General features: G+C 37.2%; 1 protein-coding gene and 1 long non-coding RNA gene across 2 annotated transcripts in view; both read left to right on the forward strand.

Moving 5' to 3' along the window:
* Positions 1 to 3,141, forward strand: part of TTC29 (tetratricopeptide repeat domain 29) — a 71,888-nt gene extending 68,747 nt beyond the window's left edge. Inside the window, exons 10-11 of the mRNA XM_059471468.1 lie at positions 1,823 to 2,057; positions 3,032 to 3,141. Of these exons, the coding sequence (XP_059327451.1) occupies positions 1,823 to 2,057; positions 3,032 to 3,141 (345 nt within the window). The remainder of the gene's footprint in view (positions 1 to 1,822; positions 2,058 to 3,031) is intronic.
* The window catches only part of LOC132072014 (uncharacterized), a 118,100-nt gene that overhangs the window by 72,840 nt on the left and 29,011 nt on the right, over positions 1 to 16,249 (forward strand). The window lies entirely within an intron of this gene.

Raw genomic sequence — 16,249 nt, forward strand, 5'->3', positions numbered from 1 at the left:
TAAATAAATTCTGTTTAACTACTTCTGCATTTCATTCCTTCTTCCACCATTGCTAATAATCAATTCAATAGAACTTGTATGTTAATAACTAATCTCTATTTGATTGTTCTTCAAATTCTCCTTCTCAGTTCAGAATTTTCTGCCTTGAGCTGAGGCAGTGGTGTAGAAGGGCACAAGTGCAGTAACTTAATAATATTAATGTATATAAAATATTTAGTTTAACCATAAATTTTAAAATCTTGAAGTTTGCAATTCCCTGTTTTCTGTATCATTTTTTTCTGCAAGGTCAGCAGTGTTTACCAAAACTGAGTGTGAATTAACATTTCCTCTTTTGGATCACTGCCTGCTGGTGTCAGCTGTCATCACCAGTGTTCTCTAAGTCATTATTAGGGTCTTTTTATTCAACTCTGTACATCCCCCAGTAATAAAATTTGCAGAAGTAGTCCATCAAATTAAAGATATTTCTGTTTATATCCAGATCTATCCATGGGGACCTTTAGTAAACCAGGGATATAACTCTTCCTGTTCTTCCAAACACAAATCACTTTGACCAAATTCACGTTGCTCTGTCCGCACTGTTGCTGTATCTTTCCAGTTCTCTTATCTCACTATTCCCTCACCAGCAGTATCTTTCTTTAATGCTGTACACACAGTTTGCTTTCTAGTCACAATTGTTTTACCCAGATGTTTCTTCTTTCCTAGCATGCCTGGGTTTGTGTTCTGCAGGAGTAGTAGGTCTCATTTCCCCCAGTTCAATAAGCAGGTTGCTTACTTAATATGTACACTCTGAAGTTTGCATGGTAACTCTGTCATTTCTCATTTCACTTTTTCTGAGTTTCTTAGTCTGATTTGCTACATTCCTCTCACTAATTGCATCACTTAACCTGCTATAGTTCTCATGAGTATGGTAAGTAGATGTTTCTGCTTTTTATTATATTACAGCTTATCATTCTTTATTCATTGATGTGTCCTCATAGGCCTAATTCTGCTCTTCTGCTGTATTAAACAAAGCTGAAAGACTACCAGAATTGCTATTGCTCTTTTTTTCTTTTTTAATCATAAGCACATGTTAGCAGTTATAGGAGTTCTCATCCCAAAAAGTGGTATCAAATGAAACAGGTACCAGTGGGTCTCACCTCCCAGTTCCATACAGAAGAGAATTTCAATCTCATTAAATCAAGGTGAGAGTGAAAGGGTAAAACAGCTCTGAGAATGGTTTCAGTCAGGAAGTTTCTGCCATCAGAGCAGCAGAATTCCATGCCAACGGTAGGATAGAGAGATAAATTATTTGAGTTTTCAATTCAGCAACAGTTGGGCTAAATTTCTCCTACTTTTTCTCTTTTGTGATTAGGAATATCCATAGTGTTTGTATACCCCTTTCTTCCTCCATAAATGAGTAAGTTTAAATTTCTGTTCTTTTCTGTGCTTTGTTTATCCTTTTTTTTTCCATTTTTAGGAATTATTTTTTAAGATTCAATACTACCATAAATTAGGACCTTTTCTCCCACAGATATGTTGAATGCGGGGAAACAATAATTTCTAAACAGCCTGGCTGCAATCTGTACTAATACTTACTGTTGATATACTTGGATTTGTATGCTCAAAATGCTATTCAATTCAAATATATGGGCAGTGTTATCCGGATTTTAGAGGTTAGAAAACAGCAAGGGAGAGTGATTTCCTTAATGCCCTGCCATGAGTCACTTTGTGGGCTGCCACATCTCTGAGGTGGCAGAGGAGCAGGCTCTGATGTCAAAATAAAATACAGGTGACTACAAGTAGCTTATAACATTATTTTCTTTTTTTCTCTCTTCTTTACTAGGGGAACTATAACGAAGCTCTGGAACATTTCAGTCAGGCCTCTGAGGCAGCGAAAGCTTTGAACAATTTGCCCTTGGTGGCTGAAACAGAGAGTTACTGTGGCATTGCCAAGGCTCATCAGCTGATGGTGCCGTTCAACAGCCACGTAGCAGCAGCAGCCGATCCCCTCAGCCTGCAGTGCCTGCTGGCATGGAAGCAAAACAGAAGTGACATGTGCACTGACCCTCTTCCAGGCGGTAAGGCAGTGCTTATGAAACACATTAGTGCTGCATTGTCCTCAACACTTAAGTCATTTTTCTTGTAGAGTTTTATTAAATTATTTCCCGGGTTTAATCCTTGTATGGAACGGAGGTTGGGCTCTACCTCTGTGCGCTTGTTTTAGAGGTTGAATTAAACAGGTTAAAATACAATATAACTATTAAACAAGTTAAAATACAATATATCTGGGAGAAATTGATACTAGTAGTTGCTCTGGATGGTAACTTGCATTTTTTCAGTGCTGTTTGCCAAACACCACAGTTACCTGTTGTAGTCAAAACATAATTGTTTTAATCTTTAAAGAAAATAATAATAATCTCCATTTGCAGTACACTTTTCAAGTGCATCCAAAAATAAGATCCCTGTTACTAAAAGTGAGAAGTAATTTCTGTTTCACATAGTTCTGAATCTAGAAAAACACGCTGCTTTTTTTTTTGGTATCCTTGTACTTCACATTAGAGAGAAAGGGAAAAAATAAAAGCAAGTCTGCTTACTTTACTATGTTTCCTTATCTCAGAAAGAGCAGAGGAGGACTTGGTGTGGAGTAGCCCTCTTTCTTAATGGGTTAAATTTTCTTTGCTCTTTTTACCTTGTACAATACATTAATACAAGACAAACTGAATTATGCATTATCTCCAGTAGTATAGTACTACTATACTACTGATAGTAGTAAATTGTATTGTACTGAGGAAGGGGGAGGTATATGTCTACTCTACCTTAAAACTTCCTGCTCTGTATTCCTGTGAAGAGTGTGAATCTGGGCTGCAGTGGAAATAAATGACAACTGGGGCAGTCACAATATGGAGCTTCAGGGTTACTTTGTTATTCCTTCAATTACCCTGCTCCTAAAGACAAAGAACTGTCTGACTGCTGCTTTCTTGTGTATCTCACCCTCTCACAGAAGTGGAAAATTAAGTATAACTTCAGTGGTGAATTTTGTATATAAAATAAGTGGTAATTGAAGATATTAGCAGTTTAACAGGAGCCAGGATGCCAGAGGCAACACTGGGAGCTACTGAGAATTATGGAACAAGGGCATTCATTCGGAGGCTGAAGAAATAAATTAGATAGCATTCTGTTTAAAGTTCTAACACTTCGGTAACACTTCTTCAGTGGCTATACATATCTATATTTGTGATTTTTGTCTCAATAAGTGAACATCTAGCACACTGACAGATTTTGTTGACTGTCAGAGTTATTTGGGTGTATGTCTCCTGTCTAGACCTGTAGTGCAAATGCCAAGAATTCCAACAGAGATGATCAGAAAAATAATTCATAAAAGAATTTTATATTCATTTCATATAAGGATCACTAACTGTAGCTGATAAAAATAGGAAGCAAACAAAAATCAACAATGGCAAAAGCAAATAAAAAAAGAAAACTCACAGGAACCTCAAAGACATGGAATGAACTTTGTATCTCCAATATGAATTTTAGTTCTTGCACCTAAAGGGGTTTTCTGTTCAGCTTTTATACATGGCTTTTCCCAGTCAATTGTGAAACTCATTTATATCCTGAAATTATATGTGCCCCTTTAAGCTCAAGAATCCTGCTCCTCTTTAACAGTACTTCAGGGATAAACAGAGTATGATTAGAAAAGCCCTTTATGTCCTGGCAAGCATGGTACCACAAACAAGTTTTGCCTGCTGAGATTCTCTTCCTTCTGTATTTCTGCCTAGTTTACCCTCTGTTACTTTCAGTATTGCAGTTTTCATTTCAGTTCCAGTTCACTCCAGGAACCCTGTGGCTACTGCATATTTAGCAGCTCTTCCAGTTCAATATCATTCTTCTCATTAGTGCTCCAAGCTTACTCTCATGATACCCAGATTACATCCAGGAAAACATAGTGTCACACTGTCAGCACAATCTGTAACATTTCTCATGTTTCGTGTGCCAAATCTCTCGTTAGTACTGGCATTACATTTTTAATATCTTTGTCTGGCAAAACATGACCTGGCACCAATTCAAGATTAGATTTGCCGGCTTTGAGTTTCAGGTACAGCCTTTATTCTACCTTCCAGGAGAATGTCTGTGCATCCTATGATGAACTCATCACTTAGGAAATTCCTGCTGTGATAATAGAGCAGTATTTCTACCTCTTTCAAACAGCTCGGTGTTGATAATCTACCAGATTTTTCTCAGTCTTTTTGAGGATAGAACAGAGAAAGACAAGATACAATGGTAGTTCTTAATCCACAGGGAAATTTTAGGAAAGGGAGAAGAAAGGCAGTGAGTTTTTATTTCTAACTCTTCTGACTGAAAAAATTTCCTGTGTCAAAAAAATAAGAGTAGTTTCTGTATTCATAGGCAAAAGAAATTCTTAAGCTAGTGGGGGAACAATTACATTTAAATTCAAGTATTGCCATATTACCTTATGTCTTTCAACCAAGACTTATTTTATAAATCAATCATTTCAATAACCATTAATTACTCAATTTATCTCAACATTTATTAATAAAATAGATGTTTTGACCAGAGTTCTCGTGGATAAAAGGGATGGGATTTTCAGAAGACAGTGTTTAAAAATGCAAAGGAGAATGTGTTTCTATCTGCTATCTTTGACTCAGTCACCTGACTTCTCTTACAGGAGAGTTATTTATATCATTGTGAGATGCCACTGCAACAACAAATATGGTTTTATTGTTCTTTTTATGTTTAGTAAAATGGATAAAAACCTTATCAGCAGAATCAGTAGGCAAAAAGGATTGTGACTCCACATAAAATCCTAAAAAGGAGCCTACAGCATAACATTGTCTGATGAGAAAACATTTCACAGGTCTTTCAATAAATAATCACCTGACTTGCTGCCTTCTAGAGGAAAGAAGAATAATTAAAGGTGCTGAAGGCAGGAAATTTTTGAATCAGATTTTGCATGTTGATTACATGAAGTGCTGACCAGAAATTAGTTTCTGTAGTCTGGCAACTCTCAGTCCAGGTTTTTGTGTCTGGCAGGGCTGTGCCTCAGCAAGAGCCCTTGTATGCTTGAAATTGTCTGAACACTTTTAAGAAAAGACTTAAAATACATGGTTTTCCCCATCCTACAAAGTCTTCAGTTGTTTTCTTGAGGAATAGTATGTGCTTTTGACAACAATTTAGATTTGCGTTCCTTGGCTTTGGAGAACTTGGCAAAATTGACACAATTTATCATGGATTTCCTGCCTTTATTTTGTTGGAGTTTTTTATGATACCTTTAAATACTGCATATTGTCATCAATTTTGAAGTCTTATGATCAATGGAATTATCTGGTACAATCAACTTCAGCATAATCAGGACTATTTCTAGTATTCCACACCTGAGCAGACTTCAATATAATTTAAAATGCATGCACCAGCTAAGTCTATAGCTTGGAAAATACAATCAAATGAGCTTTTGTGCTTACTCCCAAATATGTAGTCCCTCAATATTCTTTCTCCAGCCTCCTTTCATGGATGTAAGGAATGGTACATTCCATAGCGTGACTGTGTCCTTTTGTGTTGTGTAAGAAATTACATTTTCATCCTACTGATTCACATTTTTGAAAGCTCTTTAAGATGTTTTATAGTCATGTTTCTGTAAAAGATGGAGCTAGCACAAAATTTCTAATGTTTTGGAAAACAGCGATCTGACCAGGTGCATTTTAGATTGAACGTGTGTGTACCTTTGTCATTCATTAATAAAAGGATTATCCATACAGGATGGCAGAGTCAGAAGTGAGGTGTGAGATCAAGGATTATGCTTAACAAATTCAGACAACATTTTTCTACTGTAACTTACCAGAGCTGTGTAATTTATGGGCCATTTTGGTGATCGTGTTCAGCAGCAGAACAGACTGCTTCATAATGTGATAAACTGCTTTTTTTTTACTGTCTCTTTTGCCTAAAGTACACTAATTCCAGGAAAACTTCTGGTGTTACCTCTTCCCTCTCAGCTGTTAGTGCACTGTGTGCTCATCTGCAGATAGGGAGAAACTGAAAGGATTTTACAGACAGATTTTGGGGTTTCTCAAAAAATGCAACTGAACATGAAGTAAGGGAATTATGCACACCATTGTTCATCATATATAGTGTGCATATAATTACAGACATTATTGCTCACACTGGTAAATAAGAACTAAGACTTTAAATTATATAAAGGAGGTGTGTGACCAAGTACAGACTCCAAGGCTGTCCCTGTGCCAGAAGCACAAAGGCTCACTTCTTAATAAGCCTATTTTGAACGTAGTTCAAATGTATCAGTACCCTACTGAAAATCACAGGATGGCTTCTGTACCTTTTAATGGGATTTCTCAAACAGAATCATTTTCTCCCTTCTGGAAAAATACAGTAGCTAAAAAATCTGAAATATATGCATTTGGGAAAATCATTAGGAAAATGAAAAGTTGAGAGGTGATTCTGTCTTTTTTTCTTGAAAATGTGGTAAACTTGTGCTGCCTCTTCTTTATTCACATCACCTAGCACTCATCGCTTTCTAAATTTTAACTTGTCTCACCTTTAACTTTTAAAAATATCAGTCATTTTTTATATTAATGCAAGATATACTCTTAAAATATTCTTAACTAAGTCTTAATGCAGCCTTAACTGAGTGTTGAAATAGAGCATGCTTGTGTATAGATGTTTATGGCTCAGAACATGTTTCTGAAAATCAGCTTAAGTGGTTCATATATGTTATTTGTTATTATTTGGGATTTGTTTTTTTAAGTATGTGTAAAGTGTGCTTAGAGATACACTGAAATTTTTAGCAAGTGAGATTAATTACTGTTGGACTACAGAAAGAATCAAGTGTTAAGAGAAGAGCTGAGGGTGACAGGGAGGGTTTTCAGCACATTGTGGTCAGTGGCTGGATGCAACAGATTCTCAGTGAAGAGCGTGAGAACACGGTATTAACATCTCTGTCAGTTTTGCCAGAGCTGCAGTAGCTTGCTCTAATTTCTGTTGATGGCTGACGTTTGTCTGAAAAGAGGGGAGTGCTGATATTCAGTGTTCTCATGCTTTGTACAAATGCAATATCCAGGGGAGTTTACAGTGATTTGTTTTAAATACCAACATAAATAATTGGGAATTGCTAGACAGGATCAGCTTTAGGTCAGGTGTGTGGATTGCCTGTACCATATTTAAGAGGGAAGTCATGGAACATTTTCATGTTTAACCATGCATTATTGTGTTAGAAGTTTCTTCCTAGTTTTTGCTAAGAGCTGGCAGGTTTTTATGACTAAGTGGTGTTATAGGTTCAAAAAAAATCACTATCACCCTGACTATGATTGTGAGTGTTCTTATCATCAATAGTTATATAAAAACATTTTACCCGGAGGAGAATTTGGATCTTATCTAGGCTTTTTGCCCTCTGATGTTTCATTTGGAACCATCTAAATCTTGCCACCCGTTTCCTTTAGACACATTCTGTACTAAATATTGTTGGCATCCAGCTGTGTTTTCTCAGACAAGCTCCCTAGATCAGCAGAAAATGGTTTCCTAAATAAGGTGAATTGTTCTTTCTTGTGGAAAAAAAAAAGTTGGAAGTGATGTTCAAACTGCAGTATATTGTCAGACCCTTTAGTGTAGCTTTATGCACTGAACTAGCATAGTTTTGTGCACTGCACTGTCAGTACTTCTGCATAAGTGGAGTTCCTTTCCAGTTTAAAAAGCAAAAATTCTTGGGGTAGAAGTTGAGTGCTGCTTGATTTTATAGAATGGTGCAAAAGAAATTGAATCTCTTGCCCAGCCTTGTTAGGCCGTTTCTGGAGGAATCTTTGATTTGAGGCACCTAGAAGATTTTGGTTTGACTGCAGCATTGATGAAAAGTCACAAAACCAAACCACTGGCAGGAGTTGTGCTCTGGCAGTGCCCTGATGGTGGCAGGACCAAAGTAGGAGCAGCCAGTTGGAAAACTTCTGAAGTGGCCCTAGGGCCTCTCCATGTGCCCATCCTTTCCTTTCCTTTGCTGCATACGTGAGCAGAGGTGTATCTAGTGAGATTATGCTCAAAAAGGAGAATGGATCCTCATAAAGAGTAAAAGATAAGATTTTTGTGTGTTTGTTTAATATTGAGATGGTTGTTGTCATTAGACTTCATAAAGAATCTTTCATTGTTGCTGTCTGCAAACGTGCCAACCAGTCTAGACCTCAGGCCAACGTGAAAACAGCTCTCTGCTGCAAACCCATCCTTACCCAAAGCTCCCCAACAATCTTTGGACACAGAAAATCAAAGGCAAGACAAAGAAACTGTGTTCAGTGCATATGTTCTGTAACAGAGCCCTTAGGTCATCTCAGGAGTCACAGGCGGTGTATCAAACAGCTTCCTACTCCTGGGTTTCCCAAGCCAGCTTTCTTTTCTGCATCCTTGAGAGGTTTTATCTGAGATCCTTTTCCCAGCCTAGGTACATTGTTTTATGTTCCTATTATAAGTAACAAATTGCTGGTTTTATTAAGACTGAAGATAGTCAAGATTTAAATGATTTACATTTATAATAAGCCAATCTATTTTGAAAAGTGAAGTGTTGTAGTTCCACAGTTTTGTGTATTTATGAAACCATGTTTCTTTCATCCAAAAATCCACATCTCTTTATTCTTTTCTGTAATCACCAGAGATATTTTGTGGTTTTTTTGAACTTTTTTTAAAACATTTATTAGGTTTTGTTTCTCTTCATTCCTTGTCTGTTCTCTTGTGTTTTCTTTCCTGTTCTTCACCTTCATGCAGAAAATTATTCTTTCTCCTTTTTTGGCCTTACACCTTCACTCTGAATTCCAATTTTATGTATGTTTATGCCAACGTTTAAGGAGTGTAAGCCAGTTTTACCTCTATACCCAGCAGCTGGCATCTCAACTTACATTTTCTTAGGTATATCTTTTGTGTTTGTATTTGTGGTTTTGAGAGTTTTTTCAGTGTTTTCCTACTGTTTCCACACTGTTCTTCATGCTCAGTGTTTTTATTACATTGGGATCACAGAATGGAGTGGGAAGAATCACACTTCCTATTGAGTATCTTGACAAGTTGGTTAATAGAAAATTGTGAAGTATCAAAATGGCCTTTAAATAGATCTTAATCACCTGTGGGAATGGATTGATGAAGTTTAAGTATACAACTGGGTGATTAATTAGCTTGAAGATCCAAATGCATGCTTAAGTAGATGACCATGCCTCCAGGCTCATCCACTTGTTCCTACTCAGTCAGTTAAGCATTCAATATTATCTATAATACAGAATATTCCCATGCAAGGCCTCATACAGGTCTTGCCATAGAGCCAAATAATTATTCAGTATTTTTTATGGTGTGTCATGCAGGTATATAATTTTGAACATGGAGCTACTATCCTACAATATTGACATTAATAAGTATTCAATAGAGTAATTGATATGGAGAGGATTATTTGAAATGGTTCTTGTTCAAAGTTTGGGGGTTTTTTTTGTTTTTTTTTCCATGTTTGCTACAGGGGTTTAATATAGTTCTTTTTCTTAAAATTCTGGCATATTTTTAATATTGGGGATGTTGAGCTGCCGTGAATATTAGTCCAACATAATGTAGCTGGTGTCAGCTCCTGTGGGGAATTAATCTTCCACAGCAGATTTTGAAATGGGAACTGCAAGTGCCCAACACCCCTCAATAAGTAAACCTTATGTTTATTCATCTGCTAATGCCAATGTCTATGAAAGCAAATACTCAAGCCCTGTTTTTCTTGTGAATGTGGGTTTTACTCTCTAGTATTTATAGGTCACATGAACAGAGACTGGAGCTGCCTGACTGGGTCTGTGCATCCCAACTGGGCATCTGCTAGCACCGTGCATTGCTGATAGAAAAGCTGAGAAATGGAGCATGCCTGTGCTCTAGAGTAAATACTAGGAGTGAAATGGCTCATGTTGGGCACATAAGGAATTTGATAAATAGGAACTTCAGACCACACCCAGGTGTCCAGGAAAACCAGTTTTAGGAACCAGGAGGGGAGAGGGACATGTGCTGCACAGAATGCACTGACTTCTTATCCTGGGTGCAGCACTTGCAGCCCTCTGTTTACCTCACACTTCAGGCTCCTGCTGGAAAATGTCACTTCAGGGTTTTATAGTGCCAAGTTCTGTGACTCCAGGACCTTTCAACCCGACAAACAGTGCCTTGAAATGTAAAATTCTCCAAGAGTGAGCTTGTTCTCACTGGTACCTTTAGCTCAGTTCTGAGAATAGTATTAAATCAAATTAAATTTCATTTTGTTGATATGCATACAAGTACATACATGCTGCAGTAAGAAGAGAATTGAGATGAAACATTGACAATTTCAAGCATTAAGAAATCAACTGTATATTGAAGGATAACTGGATTTCTCTTCTTGTAATCTCTTGTAGATCTTGAAAGGGCTCATTGTTCATACAAGGAAAAATAATACTTCAGTTACTGTATTAAAAGTGTCAGTAATGACTGCAACAAGTTAACTGTGGTTACTAAAAGCAGATAGCTCAGACTAATGACAGAATTTATATGGATATATTTAATTTTGGTTTAGATCAAAATAAAATATTTATTTCTCTCACATACTTTGATAAGTTTTTAATGATTGTAGTGCAATCCATTTGCCATTTGGAAGATGGATGTGCATTTTGAGTACATGAACATATACGTGTGTACCTATGGAGAGAGAAACTGTGTGGCAAAGAGAGGAGAGTGTTGCTTATCTGTTAAAAATTGTGGACCAAATACTGCTTTTTTATGTCCATAGAATATTACTGTTTTGAGGAGAATGGCACAATTGTAACTAAAACTAATTGATATTGCCGTTTTGAACTGCATTATCAAAAACATCAAGACAAGGAGAGGTTCAAATAATTGGGAGAGTTGCTAGATATGATATTTATGCTGGAGAACATAACCTAAATAAGAAGGAGGTTCTGACTGAGGCTGTTCTAATATCTGTATTTTAGTACGTTATGTTTTGTATTTCTAAAGAATATTTTTGCTGGGAAATGCTGCAAAATGTGTTGCTCACTAATCATAGTTGTAGTACATTTAAGGAATGATCATGCAACTAAAATGTGGAAGATGCAGAAGTCCTAATATGTCGTAGGAAAATATGGGGTTAAAGTGGACTATATTTTAAGCAGTGTTCAGTTGACTTGCTGTGTGGGGAGAGACTGAGCAGTCCTGGCTAATGACTTGTAGGTACTGAATCCTCAGGTCTCTCAGGTGGTTTCACTCGACCAGTTTCAGCAGGATGATGAAAAGGTTGAGATAAAATAAACTGACAGTTGCTACTCATCGCAGGCAGCAAGCTGTACCCTGGCAGATGAGACCCTGGGAGCCCTCTTTTTTAAACAAAGGCTTTCACTGCAGTGAGCAATGAACTCCACACAAAAAAGGAAAAGGAGAGAGAGATTGGCAGCTGGTGACCGACAGGAGGAGGGAAGGGAGGGAAACTGAGAAACACAGCAATTGTTGGCTAATTAGAAGCTATTCCCACCTACTTAATACCAACCCATTAAGCAGAAAACACTTTTCATCTTACTCTCGCTGCTACACATGACATTATACTCCAGTCAATACCCTCCCACTGGCTGCCCCACTGCCCACAAATGAATACATTGCAGTTCAAGAATGCAGTAATTGAGTTGGGGCAGTGAAACTGCAGCTCACAGTCAAGATCTTTTTCTGAAGATATGAATGTAATGTTTGATGCTTGGATAAAGAAATCAAATCCCTGTATTGACAGCTGTCAACAATTGGCAAATGGATGAAGTCAGCAATGGATCCATTTTGTATTGAAGTGACAATAAGAGTTTATTTTCAAAGTGGGATTTTTCTCCTCATTTGAATAAGAAATCTAGAGGGTTTGCACCCAGGTGTATAGATTTTTAAGGGCATTTTGAACTCTCTTCTTCAGTTATACCTACAAAATGTTTAGATACATACATCATCATGTGCGTGCAACAATACATCTCATATTTACAGCCGCTGGATTTTTATTTATTTTTAGTTTTGTAGGCTACCTTTACTCAGGCTACTTTTTAATTTCATTTCATTAGGTCTCCCTATGATTTTTAGGCATGATCCTAAATTTTACAATTTGGTCCACAATAGTACCTTGTGCAGTGGATCTAGGCCTTACATTTCAATCGTTAGAACCTTGTATTTAAGTTCTGCATTTAGATCCTTGCAACATGTCTCTCTCAAATTAAATCCCTTGTTCCCTGAGCCATCTGGAATTGGTAATACCATACACAATCTGCAGCATAAAGTGCAAACTGCAGTATAAGTCTTTCTTCATATCAGTTATGTTACCATAGAGTCAAAACTGCAGGACACTTACTCTCCACCTTGGCTGGACTGAAGACATCAGTGTCAGTCTTCTGGAACTGCTAGAAGGAGGTTCCAATACAAGACATGACATCTCTCCATCCCTTTCAATTCCAGAGAGAATTGAGTATCAGTTCAGGAACTAAGATTCCTTACAGTGCAAGGTTGAAAACATTTTTTGGATGCAGATAAATTGCATACTGTGGCATCTGATATTTGCAGAAAGAGGCAGCCATCACTGTTGATGCTATTCATTGTCATAGTGCTATTGTGGCATTTTCCACATGGCATTTCTTCAGATGCTGTTTGCTCAAGTGCTTCTTACCTGCATAATCATGGAACATGCTGTTATCTTGCCAGGCTGAGCCTTGAAGCCTCGAGTCAGACTTTATCTACATGAAAAAACCTACTGGTTCTCACCATTTAACTGCCTCTCTATATCCAAGTAAGAACAGTGAAAGCTGAGGGAAGTCAGTAAGGCTGACAACAACAAAGGTTTTGCATCTTTTGAAATTGGAAGCCAAATAACCACAAACTGCTACTTTGTTGCTGCTTTCCAGTTGTATTGTACTATTTTAAGTTTATTAGTTAATTAATCATCGATGTTAACTCATCTAATTTGCTTCCCAGTATTGTAAAGCACCTCTCAGTTATTTGGGTATACTCCCTGGGCTTCTTTTAATATATGTTAATGGCGCCATTAAAAAGAGATTTGTCCTTAATAAAGTCTGGAAAAGGGAAATAATTGTCCTCTCATGGAGAGATTTGGGATCTTCACCACTTGTGAAGATGCAAGTGCCTCAGACATAGAAGTTGAATATGATAAAACATGGAGACAGATCTTTACTAAGAGATACTTGGATAGAACAATCAAACCTACGTATAGTTTCCATATAGGTATAATCTGCTATTTAAAATAACCTGGTTCTAACATTTGTCTCTGTAAACTCTGGGACTTTGGTTCCTTTTAACACAGAAGTGTACAAGTTCAGTCTTACTTTGACCAGATGCCAGTTAGAAGGATCAGAGGCAGGCTAGGGAAAAAGCAGAGAGCAGTTGGCAATCTTTGTGTTTCTCAGTGCCAAAGCCTGTGGGGTTAATTTGAAGATGCCCAAATCACCTTGGCAGCATCATCTCCAGTCTTTTCCAAAACTGTGGAATTTAATGAGCCAGGACAATAAGCATAGGATCATAGAAAAATAGTAGTGGAAAGGACTTTAGGAATTCACCTTCTTCAGCAGCAATGATACAAAGTATTTTTGTAATTTCCGAGAGAAGCTTGTCTTGTCTGTTCTTAAAAAAATCTGGCAATTCATTTTCCACAGCATCCACAAGCATCTGTTCTAAAGGATAAAATTATGCAGAAAAAAGGAATAAACCAGGAAATTTTTCACTTGTCTAAAGTTGTCTGTAATTGAAACACTGTGTCTGTTCTTCAAATTCATCCCTTCCATATTTGCAGTAAAATCAGAGACAGGAATTATCTGTCACATACTGGTCTTTAGAATAAAATTTTCTAGTGATTTCTGAAGAGGATGGTTATAAGGATTACTTAGTCTAAGTATAAATTATATATGATAGAATGTAGGTCTTCCTTAGGAGCACGACTGATGGAAGGAGGTGGAGAGCGGATGCAAGGGTCCTGTTTCCCTTTTTGTTTATTTTCCAGTTATAGTGCCCAGTAGGACTAGTCCATATCACTCAGCTGAGCATAGGAGGTTGGTATCCACTCCAAAAGGGCAGGAAAAAGTAAACAGTGCAGGGGGAAGGGTTGCTACGTATTCTTAAATGATCTCCCTAAGTGCTGTGAAGCTTTGTTATTCAAAGTCTCCTACATAATTCAGGACTCTTCTCCTTACACAAGTTTCTGAAGCAGGAAAGCAGCAAGATTTCTCCATTCATTTTATCAAGTTAATCCACTCATACTTCAACTCCTCTTAGAGATGCAACTAATCTTAAAAAAAAAAAATACTTTAGATCCTTATTTATGATTGAGGATTTTTTTCTATAAACACAAATAGGAGAACTGAACAGACTCTTTATCCATTCTAGATTGGATGTTTTGATACTTCAAAAACCCAGGCTGATTTTTATCTAGTTTCAGAGTTCACTATTTCAATCCATATTCTCAAAAAATTAAAATTACAGTACTACTGTGTGCCTTCACAACTTTGGATTCTCATAAAGCTGTACCAAGTCCTGTTTGCCAATCTTCTGCAATGAAAAATCAAAATATTTACAAGCCAGATAGCTCACTTTTTGAACCCTTGTCAAATGCTTTTATTCCCTTTTCATTAATTCTTTTTTTTCCCATTCCATAGCAACTTAATTAAGAGTTTGGGATTTTTTCTCATCTTGGAATCTATTTTAAAACTATCTGCCATAATTCCCTTGCTCCAGTTTTTCAATTCACACTCATTTCTAAATGTTGCTCCTTTTTCTATCCTAAGATCTAACAATAGCAGCCTTCATTAGTAGAAGTTTCCTACAGAGGCACTTCAGCCTAAGTTGGAAACTGGCAAGGCTCTTGTTTGCTTAGGATTCATTCATGGAAAAGAAAATCTGAGGCTGTGTTTGTCTTTTGCAGAAGCTATAACTAAGGGAAGAGAGTACAAAAAGCATCAATCTTCAACTAGATCAAATGATCAATAAAACCCACTCAAATTGCAACCAGCAAACATTCTGCTCAAGGAGACTCTGCTTCAGAAAAATGACTTCATCATAGCTGAACAGAAAGTGTATCCTGTGGAAATAGTTATGGCCAGGCAGTGAGCTGATCTTCCATACATTCTTTCACTCCGTGTGAAATAGAGGTGTGTTTGATTTTCTTCTACCAATTTCAGTTGTCTCACTGTGCTCTGAAATCTCCAGATTGATTAATGGAGCTTCTCTGGAGAAAAAAGATGTTTCTCTCCCCTACTTACATGTACACTGCACTGCAGAGGCACACACTGCTTTGGTTGTTATATTGTGTTTGGGGACGTGTGTTCTTAATGGAAAAAAAGAAGAAAATTGTCAGACTTAAAATGAAATATGTTCTCCATCATTGATTTCCATAAACTTGTTCAAGTTTTCATAACCATTGAGTCTCCAATGCCTTTCTATCTGTAAACATTTTCAAGTATTTGTCTCTGAGGATGCATGTGTGGGACCTGCTCGTGTCTGACACAGTCTCAGTTAAGGGGAAAACATTTTTCCCCTGACCTTGTGAGCACTGTACACAGAACTTTGTGGTCTAGATATTAAGGAGGCTGTTGCATTTCATTTTACTAGATGGAGGTTTCCTATGTGCCTGAGAATCTCAGTTTCCATGGATAAAGCAAGGGCTTAAGAGCTTTTGAAGTAATCATTACTTAGAAGACTGAAGGATTGTGCTCTTACAGCGCCTCTTACCTTGTTTTCCTGGAAACTGATGAAAAAAGTTTTCCTCCATCAGTGTTGTTTTAATTGTGATTCTGACATGTCTGCAGCTAATTAACTTTGGTTGCTTAATATTTTATTTAATATTTTAAATAATAGTTTTGATTTTAAAAGGGATTATTCACAGACACACTCCCCAGTAAATTCAATTTATTTTTGTTTTGTTTTAATAATCCTAGGTCTTCCTAGATCTTTCCTTATTCCAAAGTTGTCTCCACTGGCTGATTTTGGTGGACTGCTCTACCCTGTAGGTCCTGACTGCAGGAAATTCACATAACACACCACATCTCTGCGTGGTGTAACTCCACTGTGTGCTTCTCTGCATTGGCACAGTGTGAGACAGAAGTGAGCAACACTCCCCTGTTGCAAAGTCACTCTTTATCCTCATTTTCCTGTCATATGAGCAGCACTGCAAGCAGAAATACTTGATACTACAAAGCGCCTTCCTTAAATCAGTTTTAACTGAAACTGCAGCCACTAATGGTAATTTTTTATGTATTGC

The sequence above is a fragment of the Ammospiza nelsoni genome, chromosome 4 (genome assembly GCF_027579445.1).
Source record: "Ammospiza nelsoni isolate bAmmNel1 chromosome 4, bAmmNel1.pri, whole genome shotgun sequence".
Classification (NCBI taxonomy): domain Eukaryota; kingdom Metazoa; phylum Chordata; class Aves; order Passeriformes; family Passerellidae; genus Ammospiza; species Ammospiza nelsoni.